The sequence below is a fragment of the Microtus pennsylvanicus genome, chromosome 8 (genome assembly GCF_037038515.1).
Source record: "Microtus pennsylvanicus isolate mMicPen1 chromosome 8, mMicPen1.hap1, whole genome shotgun sequence".
Classification (NCBI taxonomy): domain Eukaryota; kingdom Metazoa; phylum Chordata; class Mammalia; order Rodentia; family Cricetidae; genus Microtus; species Microtus pennsylvanicus.
Genome location: NC_134586.1, coordinates 63080881 through 63103272, shown reverse-complemented (window position 1 = coordinate 63103272; position 22392 = coordinate 63080881). Strand labels below are relative to the sequence as shown.

The following is a 22392-nucleotide window of genomic DNA, read 5'->3' as shown; positions in this document are numbered from 1 at the left end:
TGACTAGTGTATCTGTTCAGATTCAGGGATTTCCTGAAGCCATTGAGTTGTTTGCTTTCTAAACTTGAGGAGCTTCCCTGCAGGGTGGGAAGCTTCACCTCCCGTTCCAATGGGTTGTTTTACCCCACTGTAAAACTCCTGCGTCCTGATGAGTTTCCCTCCAAAATAGAAGGTGTCAGTTTCACAGGAAACTGCCACACAACAGCTTCTTCTGCCTCTCTGAGCCTCCTGCTTTCTCACGTGACAGGGAGTAATGGAGAGCTTCCTTGGCACCGCCATGGCTGGTGCCTTGTTCTGCCTCTTCTCGGGGCAGCCCCTCATCATCCTCAGCAGCACGGGGCCCATTCTCATCTTCGAGAAGCTCCTCTTTGACTTCAGCAAGTAGGTACCACATGGTAGGCTCTATGCCTACTCTTGAAATTGAGGCAGTCAGCTAAGGCGAGGGTGAGGTTTGAGGGGTAGGAGGATGGAGGGGGCATGTGAGGAGGGGCATCTTCAGCTGTAGTTGGTGGGTGGTTTCTTCTGATTCCTATAAATTGCCTTGAAGTCATCTTAGTGCAGATTAGCACTTAGGAAGCAAGTCAGGCCACGTCACTGGTCACTGGAAAGCCGGTGTAGTAGAAACAGAGCCTTGGACAGGTGCCTTGTGGATTTGGACTGGACCATTTCCTAAAGTAGCTCCAGACCATTCAGCTTAAAATCTCCTCCAAGCACCAAGGTCTTAGCAGCTTCCTGACACTCAGAGAAGTCCTGTCCTAGAATTCTCAAAGACCAGGCACCCCTAAAACTGGGGAGGTGGCTTAGTCAGTAAAGTGCTTGTCCTGTATGCACAAGGACCTGAGTTCAGTCCCCAGAAGTCACCCACACATAAAATCTGGTGTCACATGCTTACAATCCTGGAGCTTGGGGGTGGAGATGGGTGGCTCCCTGGGACTCCCTGAAGGGACAGACTCTGGCCAGCTCAAGCATTGTGAGCACGGCTCTGGCAGGCCTTGCCCTTCTCTCCCATTCTCTCTGCCTTTGTAAAAACCAGCAGATTGCATTCCTGAGGCTAGCCACTAAAGTCTAGTCCCTTATTTAGCCACGTTGTCCTCCTGAGGCTGACCACCAAGATCCAGCTATCAAAGTATTGAAGCCCAGCAATCAGAAGCCCCCACTGGCTCACCTAGTTAACACGCCCAATTAAAATTAAACACCTCATCCGAATGTGGGGTTTCCCCCTTTATCTTTATAGACCACCATTTGCCTGTGGGCCACATCTGTCTACCCTCCCTGAGACAAATATCCCTGCCCCCTGTCCCTTGTTCCCTTCCCCTTCTCCCCTGTCCTCAATCTCCTGTCTTTATCTCTTATTCCCTGTCCTCTGTCCCCCTGGGGCAAATAAATCTCCTTTGTGATGAGAACCCAGCTTCAGGGGTGCTGAGTAGACACTTTTCCTTTTACTCTCTACCCGTGCGTTCAATATACACACAAACCCACAAATACATGTGCATGCAACACACATAAGCACACATACACACCGATCAGGCAGCCCAACCTGGGATAGTCCCTGTCCTATCCTTTCTCAGTCCTTAGACAGGCATCCATGCTACAAAGAGGTATGAGCCACTCTGGGCGGGGCTGGGGAGCCAACCCTAGGAGGTCACTCACTTCCCTTTGCCATCCAGGGCCAATGGCCTGGACTACATGGAGTTCCGCCTCTGGATTGGCCTGCACTCAGCCATCCAGTGCCTTATCCTGGTGGCCACAGATGCCAGCTTTATCATCAAGTATATCACCCGCTTCACCGAAGAGGGCTTCTCAACCCTCATCAGCTTCATCTTCATCTACGACGCCATCAAAAAGATGATTGGTGCCTTCAGCTACTATCCCATTAACACGGACTTCAAGCCTGACTCCATCACCACCTACAGATGCGAGTGTGTGGCTCCTGACACAGGTAATCCCCGACATGCACGGCCCCCCACCCCTTCTACCGCAGCTCTCAGTGCAGGAGGGGAGCTCGTCTGGAGGAGCTGTTTAGCCAGGTGCTCACTGTCCCGAAGGAGCAAATGTTGGACCTTTGTTTATTGAAACAGCGCTGCTTATGTAACCGAGGCTGGCTTTGAAATTCACAATGCTAATTGCAGAGTCTTGAACCTAATTTTTGGAAAGAATTTGAGGGGATAATAGCTCCAGTAAAAGCCACCACACGGCTGTGGTCAAAGCAACCAGGGTTGTAATCAGGAAGCTGCAGGGTACTTCATGAAAGAGCAAGGCATGATTTACTGAATAGGGGCTGGGGTGAAGGTTATTCCTGTCAGTAATACTGCCCAAGTTGGGGTAGATCTGATGATCCCTCCCAGTGCCATTAACACATGGTAACTTGCCTCAACATACCACTGCCAATGCGGTTACAAGCTTTATAAAGCGAGACCAACCCAGGGGACAAACATCCCTACTACAGTCAGGGTGGAGGCCTTGCCAGTCATGCCGTCAGAAGAGCTGGGGAAACTGGCCTCATTCGGCCTCCTAGGCACATGAACGGGTTGAGGGGATTGTCATGAAGGACCTTATCTACCCTCTGGGACCACAGGATGTGGAATGAGAATTGAGGAGACGTTCCAGGAAGCCAGCTGCTGCTGGTTTAGGGAAGAATTTGCAGTGGGGAGAGCTCATGAGAGCTACCAACCCCCTACTGTCTGGCATGCATGCGCCAACAGTATTTAAAGGACCCCAGCACCGAGTGGACTGGAGCAAACAACTGGCCAACTTAATAATAAAGTCTCAGTGCCGTTCATGTTTGTTGATTTCTGACCAAAGAAATCATCATCTGCAAAGTGAAGGCCTCAGAATGGGATGTCCATCACAGTCAACCACGCCCCTAAGAGCTAGCGGGATGAACCTAGAGGGCCCAAGGGAATGCAGTGTAGGGTGCAAGACCTACCCAAGCACCACTATACTGGCCTGGCAGAAAGCAAACTGAGGTCCAGAGGCCACCCAAGGCCACACTGAACCTCAGTTTTTCTGACTGTCAAAGAGTAATCAGTGTTTATTAGAGATGCCTGCAAGGTTTTCAAATTAGTAGATATTAGAGTTGTTCAATCCCTTAGCTTAATGACAATAATAATAATAGTAATAATCAAAAGAATTGGCCATGCCAGGTGAATCAGCATACGCTTCTAACCCCAGCACTTGAGAATCAGAAGGAAGGAGATCTTTGTGAGTTCAAGACCAGCCTGGTCTACATAGGAATTTCCAGACCAGTCCAGGCTATGTACTGAGACCCTGCCTTAAAAAGATTGATTTTGTCAGCTGATATTCTGCATTGCAAGTATGGGATCCTACTCTGGCCTGTGTCTCTCGTAAGATGCTCTTCCTGCTAGGGGTAGTATCACGCCTCCCCTTATGGCTCTGATTTTGTAAAGAAGTCTATCTAGGCTTAGCTTTTTTCTCTCTCTCTTCTTTTTTCTAGCCTTAGCTTTGAGTTGTTCTATTAAACAGTGAGAGGTGAGATTTACCCTTTGACCAGGTCCTTGTCTAGACTCCTAAAGAGGTCCTACCACAGGCTCTTTTGATTCTGCGGGATAGGGGGCTTTTTGGATCCAGTCCACACACTGGGTCTAACCCTGCCTTCTAGAAACACAAGTCCTTGTCTCTTTTTAGAAATAGCCAAAATCCTGGGGTCCTGCGAGGAGCTTTGGCTACTCAGTGAACCATCTGTTTACCTAGGGGTGCCCTGTGCAGGGGCTGGAGGAGCATAGTCAGTGAGCTTCAGAGGGCATTATAAAGCTTGCCTGTTTCTGAATTACTCCCCATCATTCTTGCCTGCATACCTGATTATCTTGAATCATCTTCATGGTTCTGAGTGCATGGTCCCAAGCCTGGCAGCATCAGCACCAACTAGGAACTTATCAGAAATACAGAACCGTGGGCTCCAACCCCAGACCTGAGCCTAGAAACTCTGGGACAGAGCCCAGCTGGCTATGTACAGACAAGCCTTCCAAGGGCTTCTGCTGCTCCCTCCCCAAGTCTGAAAATCTTTGCTTTACTGAGCTGTGATTAACCACTGATCCCACAAGATTTCTCTACAGAGAATAAACGAGCCAGTGCCATTGCCGGGTCACTTTCATTAGGAGAAATGAGAAGGCAAAGGTCTGGACATTAGCAGACGAGGGTAGTGGGGACGTGACGGGGTTTTGTTCCCAGTTTGTGTGCCACCTACCGACTAACTGCTCCATTTCCCTAGCTTAGCTACACAGCCCAGTCTAACGATGGGACACCACCCTTCTCTCACGTTCTTTCTCACACAAGCTTGCTTGGGACACTATCTTTTTCTATTTAATTTTTTTCCATGGTAACTGATTTGTATTCTGTTTACGGATGCTGCAAATGCTGACTTGGCCGCTCTCAACTTTAAGTGAGTACCACTCTGTGCACACTAGAATTAATTGTACAATATTTGATACTTGGACCTTTCTGGAATTTTCCACACTATAGTTCTTACATCTCTTGTAGGGTTTCACTTCTTGCTATAAAAGAATTGACAAGCCCAAGTAGAAGACATCAAGATGTCTGGCCTGCAGACTCTGGGTGCTGGGGCTCTTGAGCAGCAGAATGAATAGTCCCTACAGGGACTTCTTGCCTGGCTTCTCTGTCCATAGTGTTAACTGGGCATCGTCTTTCCTTGTGAGGAGAGGCAATAGATTACCTGATTTCCCATGAAGAGGCTTTCTCAGGATGGTTTTTAGGAAATGATGTTCTGTCCGGGGTCAACACTGATCCAGCTGGCCCAGAAACAACCGGCTTCTGTGATCATATCCAGCCCTGTGGACAGCTTGCTAGAGGCTGGGTGAGGTCTCAGGATCAGGGTCTTTTTGCTGGGTGGTAGCCAGCCAACAAAAACAAATGAGTATTCTATAACACTTCAGATAATAGCAGCAACAGCCCCCGACCCCTAAACCTGCCACTGAGGAACTGCTTGGAGAAGAAAGGGGAGAAGCCAGGCTCCCCTCTACCCATGCAGTCCAGAGAGTGGGCAAGCCAATCTTTGTGATGAGTGGCCACATCACCTGGGGAGCCTGGCCCTGTGGGTGATGAAGAATCAGGGAAGCCAGACACAGGAGAGGGAAGGCCGGAAGTGAGGCTGGGAATGGCTCCCCCAGCTTCCCTCCCAGACCTCAAGAGAGTGTTAGATACTCCACTTACACTTAGGGACACAGGTCAGGGAAGGGGGTGCTTAGCAAGGGACTCAGAGTGAAGAGCTGGAAGCCAGCAGCCCTTTGGGGCTTCTGGTTCTCCTTCTGGACCTAGATCCAGGTTCACTTTCCTTGCCTTGCACTGGAGGGGCAGATTAGAGAAGGCGACATCAGGCACACCCTGGCAAGTCCAGGGGGGCTTTAAAGTGCATGGACAGTGGGTGGGAGAGAGGTGTCCGTAGATAGAAACTGGGTGGAAAGGAAGCCTTATAGTTTCTCTCCCAGTGGTCTGGGATGGGGTCATAGCGCCAAGCATGGGCTCCGAAATTAGGTAATAGATAAGTTAATGTCACAGCCCCAGTTGCCTCATCTATAAAATGGGGATACGTCACGGAGATTTGGGAAAGAAATGAGTGCATTCCCAGGGTTTGGCATAGTGCATGACATGGAACTAGCTCTTTGAAATGTTTTTCTAAAGTTTGGCAGCACACAGTTGTGTCTAGCGCCTGCAGGGATTCACAAGACGCACTCTTCATTGGCCTGTCTCAGCACCAGATTGCTCAGCTGGGTGTTAGAACTGGCTGTTGGTCCTCAGGACGAGCTGTTCTGCACGGGCGCAGCTGCCTGTCCAACTCCCTCCCTTATGGGAGCAGAGGGGACGTGAAGTCTGAGATCAGAGGGAGCTGGGCAGAGACTGCAGGCTACGTCTAAGACCCGCTGACCCTAACCCGTCCTCTGTGTCTTCTCCAGTGAACACAACCACGGTCAATGCCTCAGCCCTGCTGGCACCAAACACCAACACGTCTCTGGTAAGCCCTTTCTTATCAGGACAGACTGCTCGTGGGCTTTGTTTATGGTGGGGAGCCAGGAAGGAGTTGGGATGTCAATCCCAGGAGCACCTGGGCTCCATACCTAACTGTAAGCACTGTGCTCTAAGGCATCCTCCGTGTGCAACATCTCTATACAGAAATACAATACAATGTGTGGGTGCCCAGAGGCGGTAAATGTGACCAGAGCTATATACATACACAGGTTGTATTTGTTCTCCCAGGAACCCCCAGTTCCTATCCAGCTGTGCACTCTCAGACCCAGAAGTTTATCACCCCCCCATGAACTTGACCTGTCCTTGGCACCCGTTAGTCTCCAGGGTCCCCCATGGGTCTGCCTTCCCAAACAACGGGAAGCAGTGGCTTTCAGGCCTCTCCCAGCCTAAGTAGATGGAAGGATGCAAAGTTAAAATCCAGGTAAAGGGCCGCATGTAGGCCTTGGCGCAGCCTTGGATGCTTCGAGTGTCCCTAAGGATGCTTACATTCCCCTGCGCAGGCAGCCAATGGCTCAGTCTGTGTCCATCTCAGTTGACTACATAGCCAAAAACTTCAAATCTCAGACCTTGAGGAGGGCAGAGGCAGGCAGCGCTTACTCTCCGGTGCCTATTATGTGTTAAGTGCTGGGAGCTGGCCTCAGAGGGCCAGCTGGGATGGTTGGGTCTGTGTCTTTGCATTGCTTTTTCACTCCTTAGCGACTTAGCAGAGCAGGCTCAGGTTTCTAAGAGTGTGCGGAAAGGCATGTGAGGCCTTTTACAATGGCTTCGACTAACTCCCAACCCCTTTCCCTTCCACTCAGCGTGATAAAACACCTGGCAAAAGAAAGCAGCTTTAAGGCAGAAAGGGGTTTATTCAGCTCCCAGTTCCAGGCTACAGTCCATCACTGCAAGGAAGTCAAGGCTGCAGGGGCTTGAGGCAGTGAGTCAAGAATGGAGGGAGAATGAATGCATGCTTAAGACAGATGCAATTGATATTTTTATTTGCAACTGCTTAAATCCACGTATGTGAAGCCAACAGTTACAAAGCATACATATATATGTATATATATATATATATATATTCACTGTTTCGTAGTCTCTAAATTTTAGCATCTGCGACACCAAGGAAGGAAGTGGTTGGAATGATCCAAGAAGGAAATAATGAGGATATGCATAGAGAAAGGAAGAGACACTGTCTCCAGGAAGGCAGCATCAGTAGCACCATGGCTCTTGGCCTGGAACGGGAGGCAGACCTGTGGGAGGAAGGAGAAAGCATCTTCCTACTGCTGTCAAAACCACATAGCTCAGAACACACTGAAGAAACAGTCCCTAACCTTCCTGGGGAACTGTCCGCTTGTCGTCCTTTAAACAACCTGCCCCAGGGACACCATTCTGCTACTAAGGGCATCATCATGGACAGGGGAGGAGGGCTAGGGACCCTCTAAGGTTTGGTAGGTTTTAAGCTTACCCAGGGCCACAGGGAGAAGGACACACTGTCTAAAGGAGGGTCCTGACCCCTTTTCTCCTGTGCTTGGTCTCCAAGTACACCCCCCTTAACCTCACAGCGCTGGATTGGTCCTTGCTGAGCAAGAAAGAGTGTCTGAGCTATGGTGGGCGCCTGCTCGGGAACTCCTGCCGGTTCATCCCAGACCTGGCCCTCATGTCCTTCATCCTTTTCTTCGGGACTTACTCCATGACCTTGACCCTGAAGAAATTCAAATTCAGCCGCTACTTTCCTACCAAGGTAAGAATCCCCTGCAGGTAGGCAGAACTTCCACTTTCCTACCAAGGTAAGAATCCCCTGCAGGTAGGCAGAACTTCCATCCCGGGTGTTCTTAAGGGAGGCTCAGCTCAGTGAGACGGCTCTGTAGGTACAATTCACTACAACTGACAGCCTGTGTATCCCCAAGACCCACACGGTGAAAGAAGAGAATCTGCTCCCACACATCCTTCTCTGACCTCCACAGCGGGGCCAATGGCACCTATGCATGTGTGTGTGTGTGTGTGTTTAAAGGAACACCCCCATGCAGTCTTTCCATGCATCTGAAAAGATGGCCACCAAGAATGCTCTGACCAGAGGGATTTATACAAATTAAGAGCACAAACTTTGCCCAGCCCTGTGGCCCAAGCGTGTAATCACAGCTCCACAGAGACTAAGGCAGGAGGATCATAAATTCAAAGCCAGCCTGGGAAACATACATCCTATCTCAAAAGAAAACGAAGGGGCTAAAAAGATAGCTCCATAGTTAAGAACGTCTGCTGTTCTCCCAGAGGACCTGAGTTTAGATCCCAGCACACACATTGTGTGATTCACAACTGTCTGTAACTTCAGCTCCAGGGGGACAGGATGCCCTCCACTTGCCACCAGAGGCCCATAATACCATTCAGTTGACACACATACATACACACACACACACACACACACACACAAATAAGAAATAACAAAAATACATGTTTAAGAATAAGATTAAAGTTTTAAAAAGAGGGTTAGGAATATAGGTCAGAGTGCTTATCTGTCATGCAGGAGGCCCTAGATTGATTGATTGATTTCTTTCTTCCTTTTGGTAGTTTTCGAGATAAGACAGGATTTCTCTGTGTAATAGCCCTGGCTGTCCTGGAACTTTGTAGATCAGGCTGGTCTTGAACTCACAGAGATCCACCTGCCTTTGCCTCCTAAGTGCTAGGACTAAAGGCATGCACCACCATGCCTAGATGAGGCTCTAGATTTAATCTCCAGTATTGAAAATCAAACAGCAAACAAGACTTTGGAGGCAGAAAGGTCCAGATTCCCACGACAGCACCTAGTGTTTTCCTCTTGGCCTTTTGCTTCTAAACTCCTTGTGTTTCTAAATCTTTTGTCCCCTGGTACTGATAAAGTAAAACAGCAGCAACAACAAAACACCTTACCGTGTGTTTATTGGCCACATAGCCAAGTTGGCTTTCTTCTTGGAAATATTCTGTTTCAACTGTCATGTTTTCTGTTGAGTTTGGTTTCTATGTGATGTGTACTCTCTTTCTTATGATGTATGTGTTGCAAAGACCTGTTTCCATTCTGTTAACTGGCTCTTTGAGTCTTTTAAAAATTTGCTATTACTTTTTTTTATAATTTGTATGTGTGCGTACTATGGCTCATGTATTGAAGGTCAGAGGACAATCTGTAGGGGTCACTCCTTCCCTCCCACCCTGTGGGTCCTGGGAGTAAAACTCAGGTCCTCAGGGTTACCTACTGAGCCTTCTTGCTAGGCCCCCTTTAAATTTCTTTGTTGTTTTTAAGACTCATTTGTTTTATTTATGTGTACTGAATGCTTTGCCTGTGTGTATGTATGTTCACCACGTGCATGCAGTGTCCAAAGAAACTAGATAAGGGGCATCTGATCTGATAGAATTGGAGTTACAGATTGTTGTGAGCCACCACGTATGTTCTGGGAACCAAACCTTAGCAAGAGTGGTCAGTGCTCTTAACTGCCGAGTCTCCTTCTCCCAGCCTCTCCCGCTCTTTGACTTGGCTCATGGTAGCTGCTGATGAGCAGAAGTCTCAGTCTTGCTGTAATCAAACAGCCAAGTCTCCCTTTTAGAAAACACTGGCGGAAACCCCGTGTCATCTCTTAAAGCCTGGTTTGCCTTTCGTGTTTGCTCTGCAATCCTTCGTAAGCAATTCTGATGTATAATGGGAGATAGTGACGCTTTGTGTTTTGTATAAACGGCTCATTGTCCCAGTTTCTGTTTTTGCTTTTAAAGAGCATTGTTTTCTGTACTGTTTTGCAAATCATCCTTTGCCATGTCTCATGTGTCCCTGCATAACAGTGTCCCTTCTGGTTTGTTTTTCTTCCATTTCACTGGCTTGTTTATATGCCGGTACCACAGTCCTCAGCTCTACACTGTATGAAAAGTATCGTCTTATAGACCAAGTTCTTCTCTGTCTTTTTCCAGTAACATCATCATTGCCCTTGCATTTCTAGCTGAACCTTGGTGCCGTTCTAAATTTCACCAAAGCTAGGAACCAGCGAAAAGGCTTAACAGGTCAAGGTGCTTGCATCCAAGACTAGTGACCTAAGTTTCATCCCTGGGGCCCACATGGTAGAAGGAGAGAACCGTCTCCCATAAACTGTCCTGTGACCTCCACACACACGAGCTGTCGTTTGTACACTCACGCGCACACACGCACAAACATTTTTTTAAAAAAGAAAAAAAAAGGTGTTTTGTTGCCTCCTGGAGAAAAACAAGACTGATGTGGTTGGTACTCATACGATCGGTGAAAGTAGAGTTGAGTACCAGGGACTGCAAATGGAAAGCGTTGTTCAGGAGTGCCAGCCATGGACGGAGCTGAAGATGACACGGTCCCCAGGCCGTCACCTCCACACCCCGGTGTACACTCCAGGGAGTCTCACACATGAACAGTTGTCACAAGAACATCAATTCTAGGAGGGAAAAATGAAAGTAATCAGTGTTGTTGTTTTTTAATTTGAAACAGGGTCTCACTTAGCCTATAGTCCCACTGGTCTCAGACTCATGACAATTCTCCTGCATCAGCTTTCCAAAGCAGGAGGGACACACTGACTAATCTGAATCAATTTACAGTACAATAGATAAATAAATGGATCAATAGTTATGGGTTCTCAGCACCCACGTGGTGCTTCACAGCTGTTGGTAACTTCAGTTCCAGGGAATTCAACACTCCCTTCTGGCCTCCTTGGGCACCAGGCACGCATACAGTACACTCATATACACACAGACAAAACACGTATACACATAAAAATAATTTTAAAATAAATAAACAGGAAACAATCATGGAACCATTGTTACAATTAATATACATCGCTCTTTCTACCAGGAAAAATGTCACAAGAATAATGTTGAACAAATAAAGGAAGTGTCAGGGGGCTGGAGAGATGGCTCAGAGGTTAATAGCACTGGCTGCTCTTCCAGAGGTTCTGGGTTCGATTCCCAGCAACCACATGGTGGCTCACAGCCATCTAGTGAGATCTTTCTGATGTGCAGGTATACATAATAAAAGTAAGTAAGTCTTAAAAAAAGAGAGGAAGTGTCAGAAGATTACCAATAATATGTTACCATTTATGTGAAATTTTTAACTGCACCAAACAAAACTATATTTTCTTGAATGAGATAAAATTGTCGGTAGTTTTCTGTAGAGTGCAAAATGCCACTGAGGGTGAAAGATACCAACAAAATGTAGAATTCTCTCTCTCTCTCTCTCTCTCTCTCTCTCTCTCTCTCTCTCTCTCTCTCTCTTTCCTGAGACTGGTCTCTCTCTATAGCCTCGACTGTTCTAGAACTTACCATGTAGATCAGGCTGGCCACCACACCCAGAAAAAATTTTATTTCTATTCTATTTTTTATTTTTGGTTTTTTAAGACAGGGTTTCTTTATTTAGCCCTGGATGTCCTGGAACTCACTCTGTAGACCAGGCTGGTCACTAACTTGGAGATTCCACTGCCTCTGCCTCTCAAGTGCTGGAATTAAAGGTGTGCACCACCCCCACCCAAAAACTTTTATTTCTTAAGGCCGAAGAAAGTACATTGTTTGGTATTATGTCCATCTTTGTATTAGGTTAGACCATGTGAAATTACCTGTATTTGACAAAATGACCAAGTTCATATTGTTTAGCTTAATAATTCTTTGATCTGGGTGCTGCGATTATAAGGAAAGAAGCAGCTACTGCTGTGCATCTCGACTGTGCTGTGACCAATTTTATATATTTAAGCTATTAGAATCAAAATGGAGCAAGGCATGGCAGCACACACCTTTCATCCCAGCATTCAGGAGACAGGCGGATCTCACCTTTCATCCCAGCACTCAGGAGGCAGAAGGACCCCTGTGAGTTTAAGGACAAGCCTGGTCTACAGAGTGAGTTCCAGGACAGCCAGTGTTATGTAGAGAGACCCTGTCTTAAAAATACATACTCAGAGCCGGGCGGTGGTGGCGCACGCCTTTAATCCCAGCACTCGGGAGGCAGAGGCAGGCGGATCTCTGTGAGTTCGAGACCAGCCTGGTCTACAGAGCTAGTTCCAGGACAGGCTCCAAAGCCACAGAGAAACCCTGTCTTGAAAAACCAAAAAAAAAAAAAATACATACTCAGCCTAGATGTAGTAGGGAGGGCCTTGGACCTTTCACAAAGCAAAATGCCTTACCATCGCTTAAGATTAGAGGGGGGTGGGGTGAGAGGGTGTGTAGAGGGAATGGGAGGAGGGGAGGGGGTGGGAAATTGGATTGGTTTTTTTTAATGTAATAAGTAAAAACAAAAAAATACATATATCAGAGATGGCTGAGCAGTTCAGATCATTTATTACTCTTACAGAAGCCCTGAGTCCAGTTCCCAGTACACAAATCAGGCGTTCACAACTGCCTGGCCTCTGTGAGCACTGCATTTATGCACTCTTGTGCACACACACACACACACAATTTAAAATTAGAAAATCTTTTCACAAAAAGTATCCACTTGACTACAGAGATCAGAGTGCAGGTGTCACAAGCAGAAGGGGTCAGAGCAGGAGAGAGGTGTTGGCCAGGGCAGGGCAGGGCAGCAATGCCACCTGCTGTGATGGTGGATTAAAGGCCCTGGCACAAACTGGAGGCAGTGATGTAATACAAACAGCAGAGGCCGTTCATGGAAGGAATTTAAAACTAACTCCCCAGGGTTTGGAATGGGCAGGAAGGACAGCATAAATCAATCTAAACCCTCTCCTATAGGTGGTGCTTTTTAAAAAAAAATTCATTTTACATCTCGGCTGGAGTTTACCCTTCTTGCTCTGCTCCCAGTTCCTCCCCGTATCCTCCCTCTGTTCCCAGTCCCCAATCCATTCCTCCTCCCTTTCTGTCCAGGATCTCTCCTGTGGATATCAACAAAACATGGCCTATCAAGTTGCAGTAAGACCAAACACCTCACTTCTTAAGGGACAAGTGGCATTAAGCCACCCGAGATTGAGCACAACAGGTCTGTGATGCCCTTAGATGTCTGGGGCTGACTGGCTCCGCATGTACTTACCCTCCGCCTTCAGGCGCAGGTAACCCATTGAACCCCATTTGTGATGGGGATCAGGGATTGCAATTCTACCCCATGAATGAGTTAAAAAAAAAAGACTAGACACCTCCCCATGTATTAAGGCCGGGCAAGGTGACCCAATATGGGGAGTAGGGTCTTTTAATTAGTAATTCAAACCACGAAGGTCCGTTAGATGGCTCAGCACACTGGGCCCGATCCCAGAACCCATATAAAGCTGGGAGAACTGAATCCTCAATCTTGCTCTCTGACCTCCACATGAACACTGTGGCCTGTGTGCCCCGCCCCCCATTGTTCACCTACGCAGACAGTAGTAAAAATATACAAACAATTGTTTTAAAGTATGAAGCTGTGTGTTGATTGCGATGGAAGAGACTTCCAGAACTAAAGCCAAGTGTGGGTATATGTGGAAGGTAGGACCTGGTGAAGACGAGTGAGTGGGTGGAGATATGCCCCCCCCCCAGTTATGCGAATTTTAACCAGTTACCTGCTGTTTGAATAACAAACCAGAAAGGGTTGGGGGGGAGAGGGGGGGAGATAAAGTCTGTGTGCTGCGTCTACCTCCACCCTCAAGCGGTTTCCATAAACAGAATGTCAGAGCTCAGCTCCAGCCAGTGGTGGTACAGAGAGGGGCAGAGGGGGCCGTCAGTCATCTGTCTGCTCTGGTGCTCAGCCACAGTTCTGCGACCTGGGATGTCTGTGTGTCCCTTCAGCATCCCTGGCTCTCTCCCACAGACACTTGAAACGTCAGTTTCGACTGATGTCAACCTTGTCCTCCTTCAGGGACACTCGGGCAGGTAGGAGGTGCTTTAACAGTGTGAGCATGCTGAGCTGTGACATGTCCCCGCGGGTTCCTTTCCACACAAAAAACACGTGTGCCACTTTCTCTGAAAAGACAGAAAAAGACAACAAGTAGACCCTGGGGGCACTGGTTTCAAAAGGACGAGAGCAGGTCCATGGTGAGGAACGGCCTTCTGAAAACAGCCAGAGACTGGAGACTCTTAGCAGATAGGTCTGAGAGTAGTCAAGGGTCCCCCATGGAATGGAGGGGGTCCCTCTCAGCCCAGGTGGGGTACAACGATCTGTCAGCATGGTTGGAGGAGCTAGGATTTCCTGGTGAGTTCAACTCACCCACATGCCGGGAGGCCAAGGTCAGCCATTTATTTATTTATTTATTTATTTATTTATTTATTTATTTATTTATTTATATCAGAGTGTGACCTCAGCAAGGGTTGCCACTCTGGCCAAATCTTCCCAAGTTCTCTCGACTGCTACCTCCAAGGTGGTGCCATATCATCTCCAGTGTGCAGGAGAGGAAACTGAGGCCTAGAGAGATAGATGGCGGCTATCCCCAAGGTCGCTGATCCAAGCTGTAAGCCCAGGCTTGCTGACGTGCTCACCAAGGTCGCTGATCCAAGCCCAGGCCTGCCGACCGCGCTCACTCCCCCATTTCTGCTCTGCAGGTCCGGACCCTGGTGGCTGACTTCTCCATTGTTTTCTCCATCTTGCTGTTTTGTGGCATCGACGCCTGTTTTGGCCTGCAAACCCCCAAGCTGCATGTGCCTAACGTCATCAAGGTTTGCTCCCTGCCCTGGGCAGTCACTCTGCCCGCCTCCTGCTTGCAAGCTTCTCAGCTGTGCTCTTCAAACTTTCCCCTCTCAGCCCAGAGACCCTATGTGTGCCCTAGCCCTTTGTGTGTTCCCCCCAGGGTGGTCACTCAAGAGGTGGGTGCAGACATGTAACGTGGGCCTGTGGACCTTCAGAGTGGGGAAGGCTGGACTCTGCTCTCCAAGCCAGAGGAAGCCTCACGCTGTGTGGGAAGCTTTCAGATCCCCTGACTGTGGCCGTCACAAACTGGGCCACCTGAGACCTGTCCAAAGTGATCCCTTAGAATGGTCGACCCCCAAGTGCGGACCCTGTACTGGTGCTGTAGTGTTACATACAGGTGGGGCATCCTTGTGGCCCTGTGCTCCTTCACGGGGCTCCCCTGGTATGTGGCTGCCACGGTCAGCTCCATCGCCCACATCAACAGCCTCAAGATGGAGACAGAGACCAGTGCCCAGGGGAGCAGCCTCAGTTCCTGGGGGTGGAGAGAGATACCAGTGTTCCTGGGGGAGCAGCCCTAGTTCCTGAGGGTAGGTAGGAAGGAACTGAAAACTGCAGATTCTCTGCCGGATGTAGTGGCACACACCTTTAGTCCCGTCACTTGGCCAAGGGAGTCAGAAGCAGATGGATCTCTGGGAGTCTGAGGCCAGCGTGGTTTACATAGTGAGTTTCAGGATGCAAAAGATTATGTAGTGACACCTGGTCTCATTTAAAAAAGAAAAAGAAGAAGAAATTAAAAATCCTTCTTTGTTTGTGGAGACAGGGTTTCTCTGTGTAATAGTCCTGGTAGTCCTGGCCGTCCTCGAACTCACTTTGTAGCCCAGGCTGGCCTTGAATTCACAGAGATCAGCCTGCCTGTGCCTCCTGAGCTGAGACTAAGGGCATGCGCCACCATCACCCAGCTCTAATACAGATTCTTAGTCCTATCCTAGACCTGTATAATCAATCTGAAACACTGAGGTAGACCCTTTAATGAGCTCTCTACACGATGCTGGGCATGCTTAAAGCTGAGGTCTGTGATTCAAAAGTTGCTCTTAAGGGGCTGGTGAGACACCTCAGTGGGTAGAGGCGCTCACCGCCATGGCTGACAGCCTGAATTCAATCCCTGGGGTGCACCGGTAGAAGAGGGAATCGACTCCCACAGGTTGTTCTCTGACCATCACACATGCACTGTGGCACAAGTACACACATAAGATACAATTTAAAAAATTATGAAAACTTTAAAGAACTTGGAAAAAAATTACACAGTAAGATTAGCCAGCCCCAAAGTCCACCCATCTCAACCGACTTCTGTATAGCCAAATTAGTCACTCTGAAGCTGTGGAGTTCCTTGTTTGATTTTACATTTTACCATCAAATATATTTTTATGCATCTAACTTTAACCAAAACCAAAAATATCCATGGTAGAGTTAAAAGTAGAAAGGCAGTTCATTTGCATCTTCTTTCATGACTCACGTCCAAAATGTAATTTTGCGTATATGTGTGAGGATTTTTTTTTTTTCCGAGACAGATTTTTCTGTGCCACACTGACTATCCTGGTACTCACTCTGTGGACTAGGCTGGTCTCCAATTCAGAGTCCCACCTACCTCTGTCTCCCTAGTGCTGGGATTAAAGGTGTGCACCACTATGCCTGGCCTCAAATTATAATTAAAAAGGAGAAAAAAATTACCCATTCAGAATTGATGGTTTGTTTACAGCTAAACACAAACCCTCCCAAATGCACGAGCTATCCAACCAAAGCAGGGAATCCATGTCTAGAACCTGTTTGAAGTCATGTTAGCCTTAATATAAAAGCACTGGTTTGGGGGCTGGTTTAAGAGCATTGCCTGCTCTTCCAAAGGTCCTGAGTTCAATTCCCAGCAACCACATGGTGGCTCACGACCATCTGGAATGAGGTCTGGTGCCCTCTTCTGGCCTGCAGGCATACACACAGACAGAATATTGTATACATAATAAATACTGGTTTCTGAAAGTTGGGGACAGCTCCACAAGTAAGACCCCTTGCTCTGAAGACAGGAGCATCTGAGTTTGAACCTCCAGCACCCACAGCAAAAACCAGGCATGGCTGTGTTTGCCGGCCACCCATCAGAGGGCAGAGACGGGCTGAGTCTGGGTGCTCACTGGCTGGCCAGACTAGCTGGCCCAAATGGTGAGCTGTGTCCGTGAGAGGCCGTGAATCAGGGCGATAAAGGCTGAGCAACAGAAGACATCGGATAATACTGCTCTGGGTTTGCATGCTCACATGCACACCACACGCATATATGCGCACACACACGTGCACACACGCTCAAGCACATACACCTCTTTCTCTTAAATGACCACCTCTGTACACATTCTTGACACACAAGTCTGAACTGATGTTTGACTTTTTTTTGTTTTGTTTTGGTTTGGTTTTTTTGTTTGTTTGTTTGTTTTTCTAGGCAGGGTTTCTCTGTAGCTTTGGTGCCTCTCCCAGAACTAGCTCTTGTAGACCAGGCTGGCCTCGAACTCCCAGAGATCCGCCTGCCTCTGCCTCCCGAGTGCTGGGATTAAAGGCGTGCGCCACCACCGCCCGGCTTTGTTTTTTTTTTTTTTTTTTTGAGATGGATTCTCTGTGGCTTTGGAGTCTGTCCTGGAACTAGCTCTTGTAGACCAGGCTGGCCTCGAACTCCCAGAGATCCGCCTGCCTCTGCCTCCCAAGTGGAGGGATTAAAGGCGTGCCACCACTGCTCTGATGTTTGACTTTTTAAGACAGCCCTCAGGGCTCCTTAGGCAGATAGCTTTGCAGAGGCAGCACTAGGCTGTCGCAGGCTTTTTCTCTTGGGCCACCAACCAGCTTCCAAATCAAGACACAGAATCTTCTTATTAGTCATGAATGCTCAACCTATTTTAGCTCTTATTTCTTGCTGGCTCTCACAACTTAAATTATCCTGTTTCTCTTCATCTATGTTTTGCCTCGGGGCTTTTTACCTTTCTGTCTTTCTGTATGGCCTACTTTCACTGCTTCTTGTGTCTGTCTGTCTGTCGGCTGCCTGGTCTCGGGCCCTGAGAGTGTCTCTCCTTCTCTTTCTCCCTCATTCTCCTCCTCCTCTTCTTCTCTCTCCTCCTACTCATCCTTTCTGGCCTCCAGCCCCACCTATCCCTCTCCTGCCTAGCCATTGGCCCTTCAGCTTTTTATTAGATCAATCAGGTGCTTTAAACAGGCTAGAGGAACTGAATGCAAGGCATTTTTTTTATTAATTAAACAAATGCAGCATAAACAAATGTAACACACCTTTACCTCGTTAACAAGGGCAGCAGAAACAAGTGTAACAAACTTTCACATAGGTAAAGTGGTATTCCGCAGCATAAATATAGTATGTATTTGCCTAGTTAAAATAATACTCCACAACACTAGGCCCTTCAGATACTTTGTTGCTATGGTCTGCCAGGCCTTATTCTTGCCATTTGTCTTTGTGTGACCAGTGATGACACATGCCCTCCTGGCGGCCCTCTGATCCTCGCCTGTTTTCCCAGGGTGTTGCAGCTGCTGTGTTCTGTGTAGCTCTGTATTCCCAGTGTGTCTGAGCTCCTTCCCATGCCTGCCTGCCTCTGTGACTCTCTCTAAAGTGGCAGATTCTTAGCATCTTTACAGGGGAAATAAATATCGTAGTTGAAAAGTACCTCCAGGTGGAAAAAGAGAAGAATGGGAAGGGTGGGGATGTAGGCAAGTGTCTGGGTCAAGGGAGAGAGGATCAGGCCGCTCTATTTTCTCCACTCAGCCCACACGGCCTGACCGAGGCTGGTTTGTTGCCCCTTTTGGGAAGAACCCTTGGTGGGTGTACCCTGCGAGCATCCTGCCCGCCCTGCTGGTGACCATCCTGATCTTCATGGACCAGCAGATCACGGCTGTCATTGTCAACCGGAAGGAGAACAAGCTGAAGGTAAGGCTGAGCCAGGAGCATAGCTGGGGGGATGGAAAAGAACATTCCTCCTTTCAAACTTGGAGCAGATGGATTAAATCCACCTTTGGTGTCTTTTGGTGAGAGACATGTGTCCTTGAACAGGATCAAGGTGGCATGGTCTGAGAAGCACATGCAAGCCCAGGCTGGGTCTTGGGCACAAGCTCCCTATACACCTCAAAATGTCTTTCTGGCTTGTGCCTCCTGACGGTGAAACTTGGGCACCTCACACGTACCAATGCGTGTATAGATCTAAAATCGGGAGACAGAGGAATTTCCATGATTCCTGAAGGTCCTGAAGCTTTCCTTTGGGTCTGAGAAGGCTCAGTCACCACTGACTACCCCATCTAGTCTGGGCCACTCTAGGCTGGAGTCCTTTATCTAAGAACTGCAGAGAGACTGTGGCCAGTGGGCACGAGCTCTGATTCCCAGAGACCAAATTTGGGGCTTTGCCAAGCCTGGCACCCCTCTTCTCCAAACTTGTGTACCTTGCCTAATTTTTTAGACAAGGTGGCAATTAAAGCCAGCCTTGGGGATAGTGAAGCCCAAACACTTCTTAAGCCCCCAGGGTGAATGTCTCCGTGGGGCAGCCCCCTCAGAATACAGTCTGGAAGGCAGAGGGAGCCCTTGAACATGAAATGGTTGCTTTGGGAAGGATCAGGCTCCCAGACTCTTCTCCTATCCCACTGTCCTGCAGAAGGCCGCGGGCTACCATCTGGACCTGTTCTGGGTGGGCATCCTCATGGCCCTGTGCTCCTTCACGGGGCTCCCCTGGTATGTGGCTGCCACGGTCATCTCCATCGCCCACATCGACAGCCTCAAGATGGAGACGGAGACCAGTGCCCCGGGGGAGCAGCCTCAGTTCCTGGGAGTCAGGTAGGACAGAACAAGACACAAGTCACCTGACCAGGAGTGGACAGCTCAGGAGAAGAGAACGTGGTTTTCCTCTAAGTATTTAGGCAAGAAAGGTCTTCCCTATGGCCTCCGAAACCACAGCCCTTGAGGAATATTCTGAAGGAAAGAGAAGAAAATTCAATTCTATCAATTCTAAGTGATATTTTTTGTAGTCCCCAGTAGTAACACACACACACACATACACACACACACACACACACCCTAACACTCTAGAACAATGGCTTTCAAACCTTCCAAATGCCGTGACCCTTTAATTGCTCATGTTATGGTGACCCCCAACAGAAAATTCATTCATTGCTACTCCATCACTGCAATTGTGCTGCTGTTAGGGATGGTGAGGCAAATGCCTGGTTGCAGCCCACAGGTTGAGAACTGCCGCTCTAGAGCCTTGCCCAGGGGCCACCGTGGGGCCTCTTCTTGCCCTCCCTCCCCGTGTCATTCCTCAAGACCCTCTAGAGGTTCACATCCTGCTTAGCCACCATACCTCTTGAGAGCCTACCTGGACCCAGCCAGGATTCCAGCCCGAATCCCTGGCTTGTCGTTTCTGTTCTTCTCCTTGCTCTCTGTTCATGCCCCACGTCAGGCCCAAACTGGTTCATGTAGCAAAGCCCGTCTGCTGCCACTCTGGGGCCCATGTCAGACCCTGGTGTTCTCCAAAATGGCTGCCCGGGGAACTTCCTGTGTCCTTAGGACACATGAACTACCTGGTGTGCCTTGAGGGAGACCCTTTTGCTTGGTTGAAGTGCTCAAGATTAGCCATGGCAGAGTCCTTTCCCAGTCCGCTTCCTGGGCCTAAGCAAGCTGCCCAGAGCCTACAGCTCCAGTCCGGTTATGCCAGGGCCTACTTGCACCTGCCCCTGCTGCTTCCTCTGAGAGCAGCCAGGCTCCTTCCCCGTATCTTCAGCAGCTGCGATTCCCAGGGGTTGGAAATTAACACCTAAGCAGGGTGCTAAGCCCTTTACAACCTCCCAATAGCAGCACCTCCACCATTATCTCCACTGCGGTCAGCTCTGAGTGTTCCTGGCCTTGCCTAATGCCCACACATAAATAGCAGAGCCAAGAGTCAGCCTAAGTCCATATAGCTCAAACACCCAACTGGTAGGTCCTATACTGAATGACCTCCCTGACACTCCTCAAAATGTCCTGGCCTACGTCGGGTGCTGCCCGCCTTTCCTAACAAAGTCTAGGCCTTGGACTGCAAGGCAGAGCCCAATAAAGAACCCCTCAAGTCCACAGTGTTGGACATAATAAGCTTCAAGTCCAGTAGAAGAGCCGAAGGAGCTGGGAATGGCCGCTAAGTGTCTTCCGGGTCACCCCTGACTGTGCGCTCATCTCCGCCAGGGAGCAGAGAGTGACTGGCATCATGGTCTTCATCCTGACAGGCATCTCCGTCTTCCTGGCTCCAATTCTAAAGGTGAGGCTCTGCCCCATCACCCCCAAGCCCAAGGGTCACCGGCCTGCAAGCCGTAAGAAAGGCAAGGTGTGAACAGGCCACAGTGGTGTTTCATCGTTCAGGGTTTTCTGTGATGCCACGTGGTCTGTTATCATTATTGCTGTCATGTCTGCTCTGCCCCACCCCTTCCAGAAGCCACTGTCACCTTTCTGGGGAGTGTTCTTCCCCCAGGGAGTTCTGCAGTGTTCTGTTGCTACCTAGTCAAGGATCTCCAGAGCTGGCCAGTCTACATTGCCATGGTTTGGGCTCACTCCGGATCTTCTTGCTTTGCCCGTTTTCTGAATGCGAACTTTGCAAAGGGGAACCCCCAAGTTCTACTTCTCCATCTTGTGTATCCTTGGGCACACAAGTGACTTTCCCTCAAATATTTGAAACCCTTCTTACTCACATCCCAACCGCTAGAGGACACTGTATCAGGGGTGTATTCAAGCCTGTGTCCCTCCAGAGAGCTGCGTTCTAGTCAGGAAGAAGGTAGTCCTGACAGAGCGCACTGCTCCTGTTCTCTGCCACATCCAATTGCCTAGCAATGGTCCTTTCCATCTGTCATTACCTACACAAGACTTTCCTTCGTGTGTGTACATGCATTTCATATGTGCATGTGTGCACCCGTGTGTGCAAATGAGTATGGAGACAATCCATGGAAGCCAGAGGTGTCAGGTTCTCCTGGAGCTTGTGAGCCACCCAACATGGATGCTGAGAATTGAACCCAGGTTCTCTGCAGGAGCAGTATGTGTTCTTAACCCCTGAGCTCTCTCTTTGGTTTCTCTACTTTATTTGTTGGAGCCGGGGTCTCTCACTGAACCCAGAGCTCACAATTTGGCTAGGCTGGCCAGCCAGCTCAAGGGTTCCTCTCACCTCTGCCTCCGCAGCGCTGGGGTAACAACTGTTTGCCTCCTCGCTTGGTCTTTTCACTTGGTACTGGGGTTTAAGCTGAGGACCCTGTGTGTCACATGGCAAGCGCTTTACTTAAGACGCCGTCTCCGCCACCCAAAACTTTTCTTTCTATTAAGCTTAGTCCACTTTCGTTGCCCTTCCCTCCTTCCACCTTTTAGTCTGATTTTGAGGTGGCCTTGCATGGACAGGTGCACCCAATTCACTCACTGTGACAAGTGTTTGTGGCTTGAAACTAGATGCTGGGCACATCTGAGGAGTGGGTGCGCTGCCACGGACTGACTCTCTTGGAGATCGAAGACAGGGGTGAAGGCTTAGGAGAACCCGGGATTCGGCAAATGACAGACAGACGCAACTCTAATGAGATTTGAATCTGTTGCAATTTTACTAAAATTTAAGCATCACTTTTAAGAGATTACAGAAGGAAGTTGGCAGACATAAAAGCTTCCATAGAAAAATGATTACAGGCAGTTGATTATTCTCAGCAAGTCTTGCGGTCAGGGCCAGGTGGGCAGAGCTTTTCTTTGAAATTCGTCTCACACCATTAACCAACTGTGCTTTCTCATGGCCCTAAATCATATCTGCCCTCAAGGTAGCCAAGGTAACCCA

The 22392-nt window shown here is 48.7% G+C and overlaps 1 protein-coding gene across 1 annotated transcript in view; it reads left to right on the top strand.

The window, feature by feature from the left end:
* The window catches only part of Slc4a5 (solute carrier family 4 member 5), a 68013-nt gene that overhangs the window by 31642 nt on the left and 13979 nt on the right, over positions 1–22392 (top strand). Inside the window, exons 12-19 of the mRNA XM_075983734.1 lie at positions 248–381; positions 1668–1939; positions 5928–5986; positions 7523–7723; positions 14461–14574; positions 18345–18506; positions 19222–19400; positions 20781–20853. Coding sequence (XP_075839849.1) covers positions 248–381; positions 1668–1939; positions 5928–5986; positions 7523–7723; positions 14461–14574; positions 18345–18506; positions 19222–19400; positions 20781–20853 — 1194 coding nt within the window. The remainder of the gene's footprint in view (positions 1–247; positions 382–1667; positions 1940–5927; positions 5987–7522; positions 7724–14460; positions 14575–18344; positions 18507–19221; positions 19401–20780; positions 20854–22392) is intronic.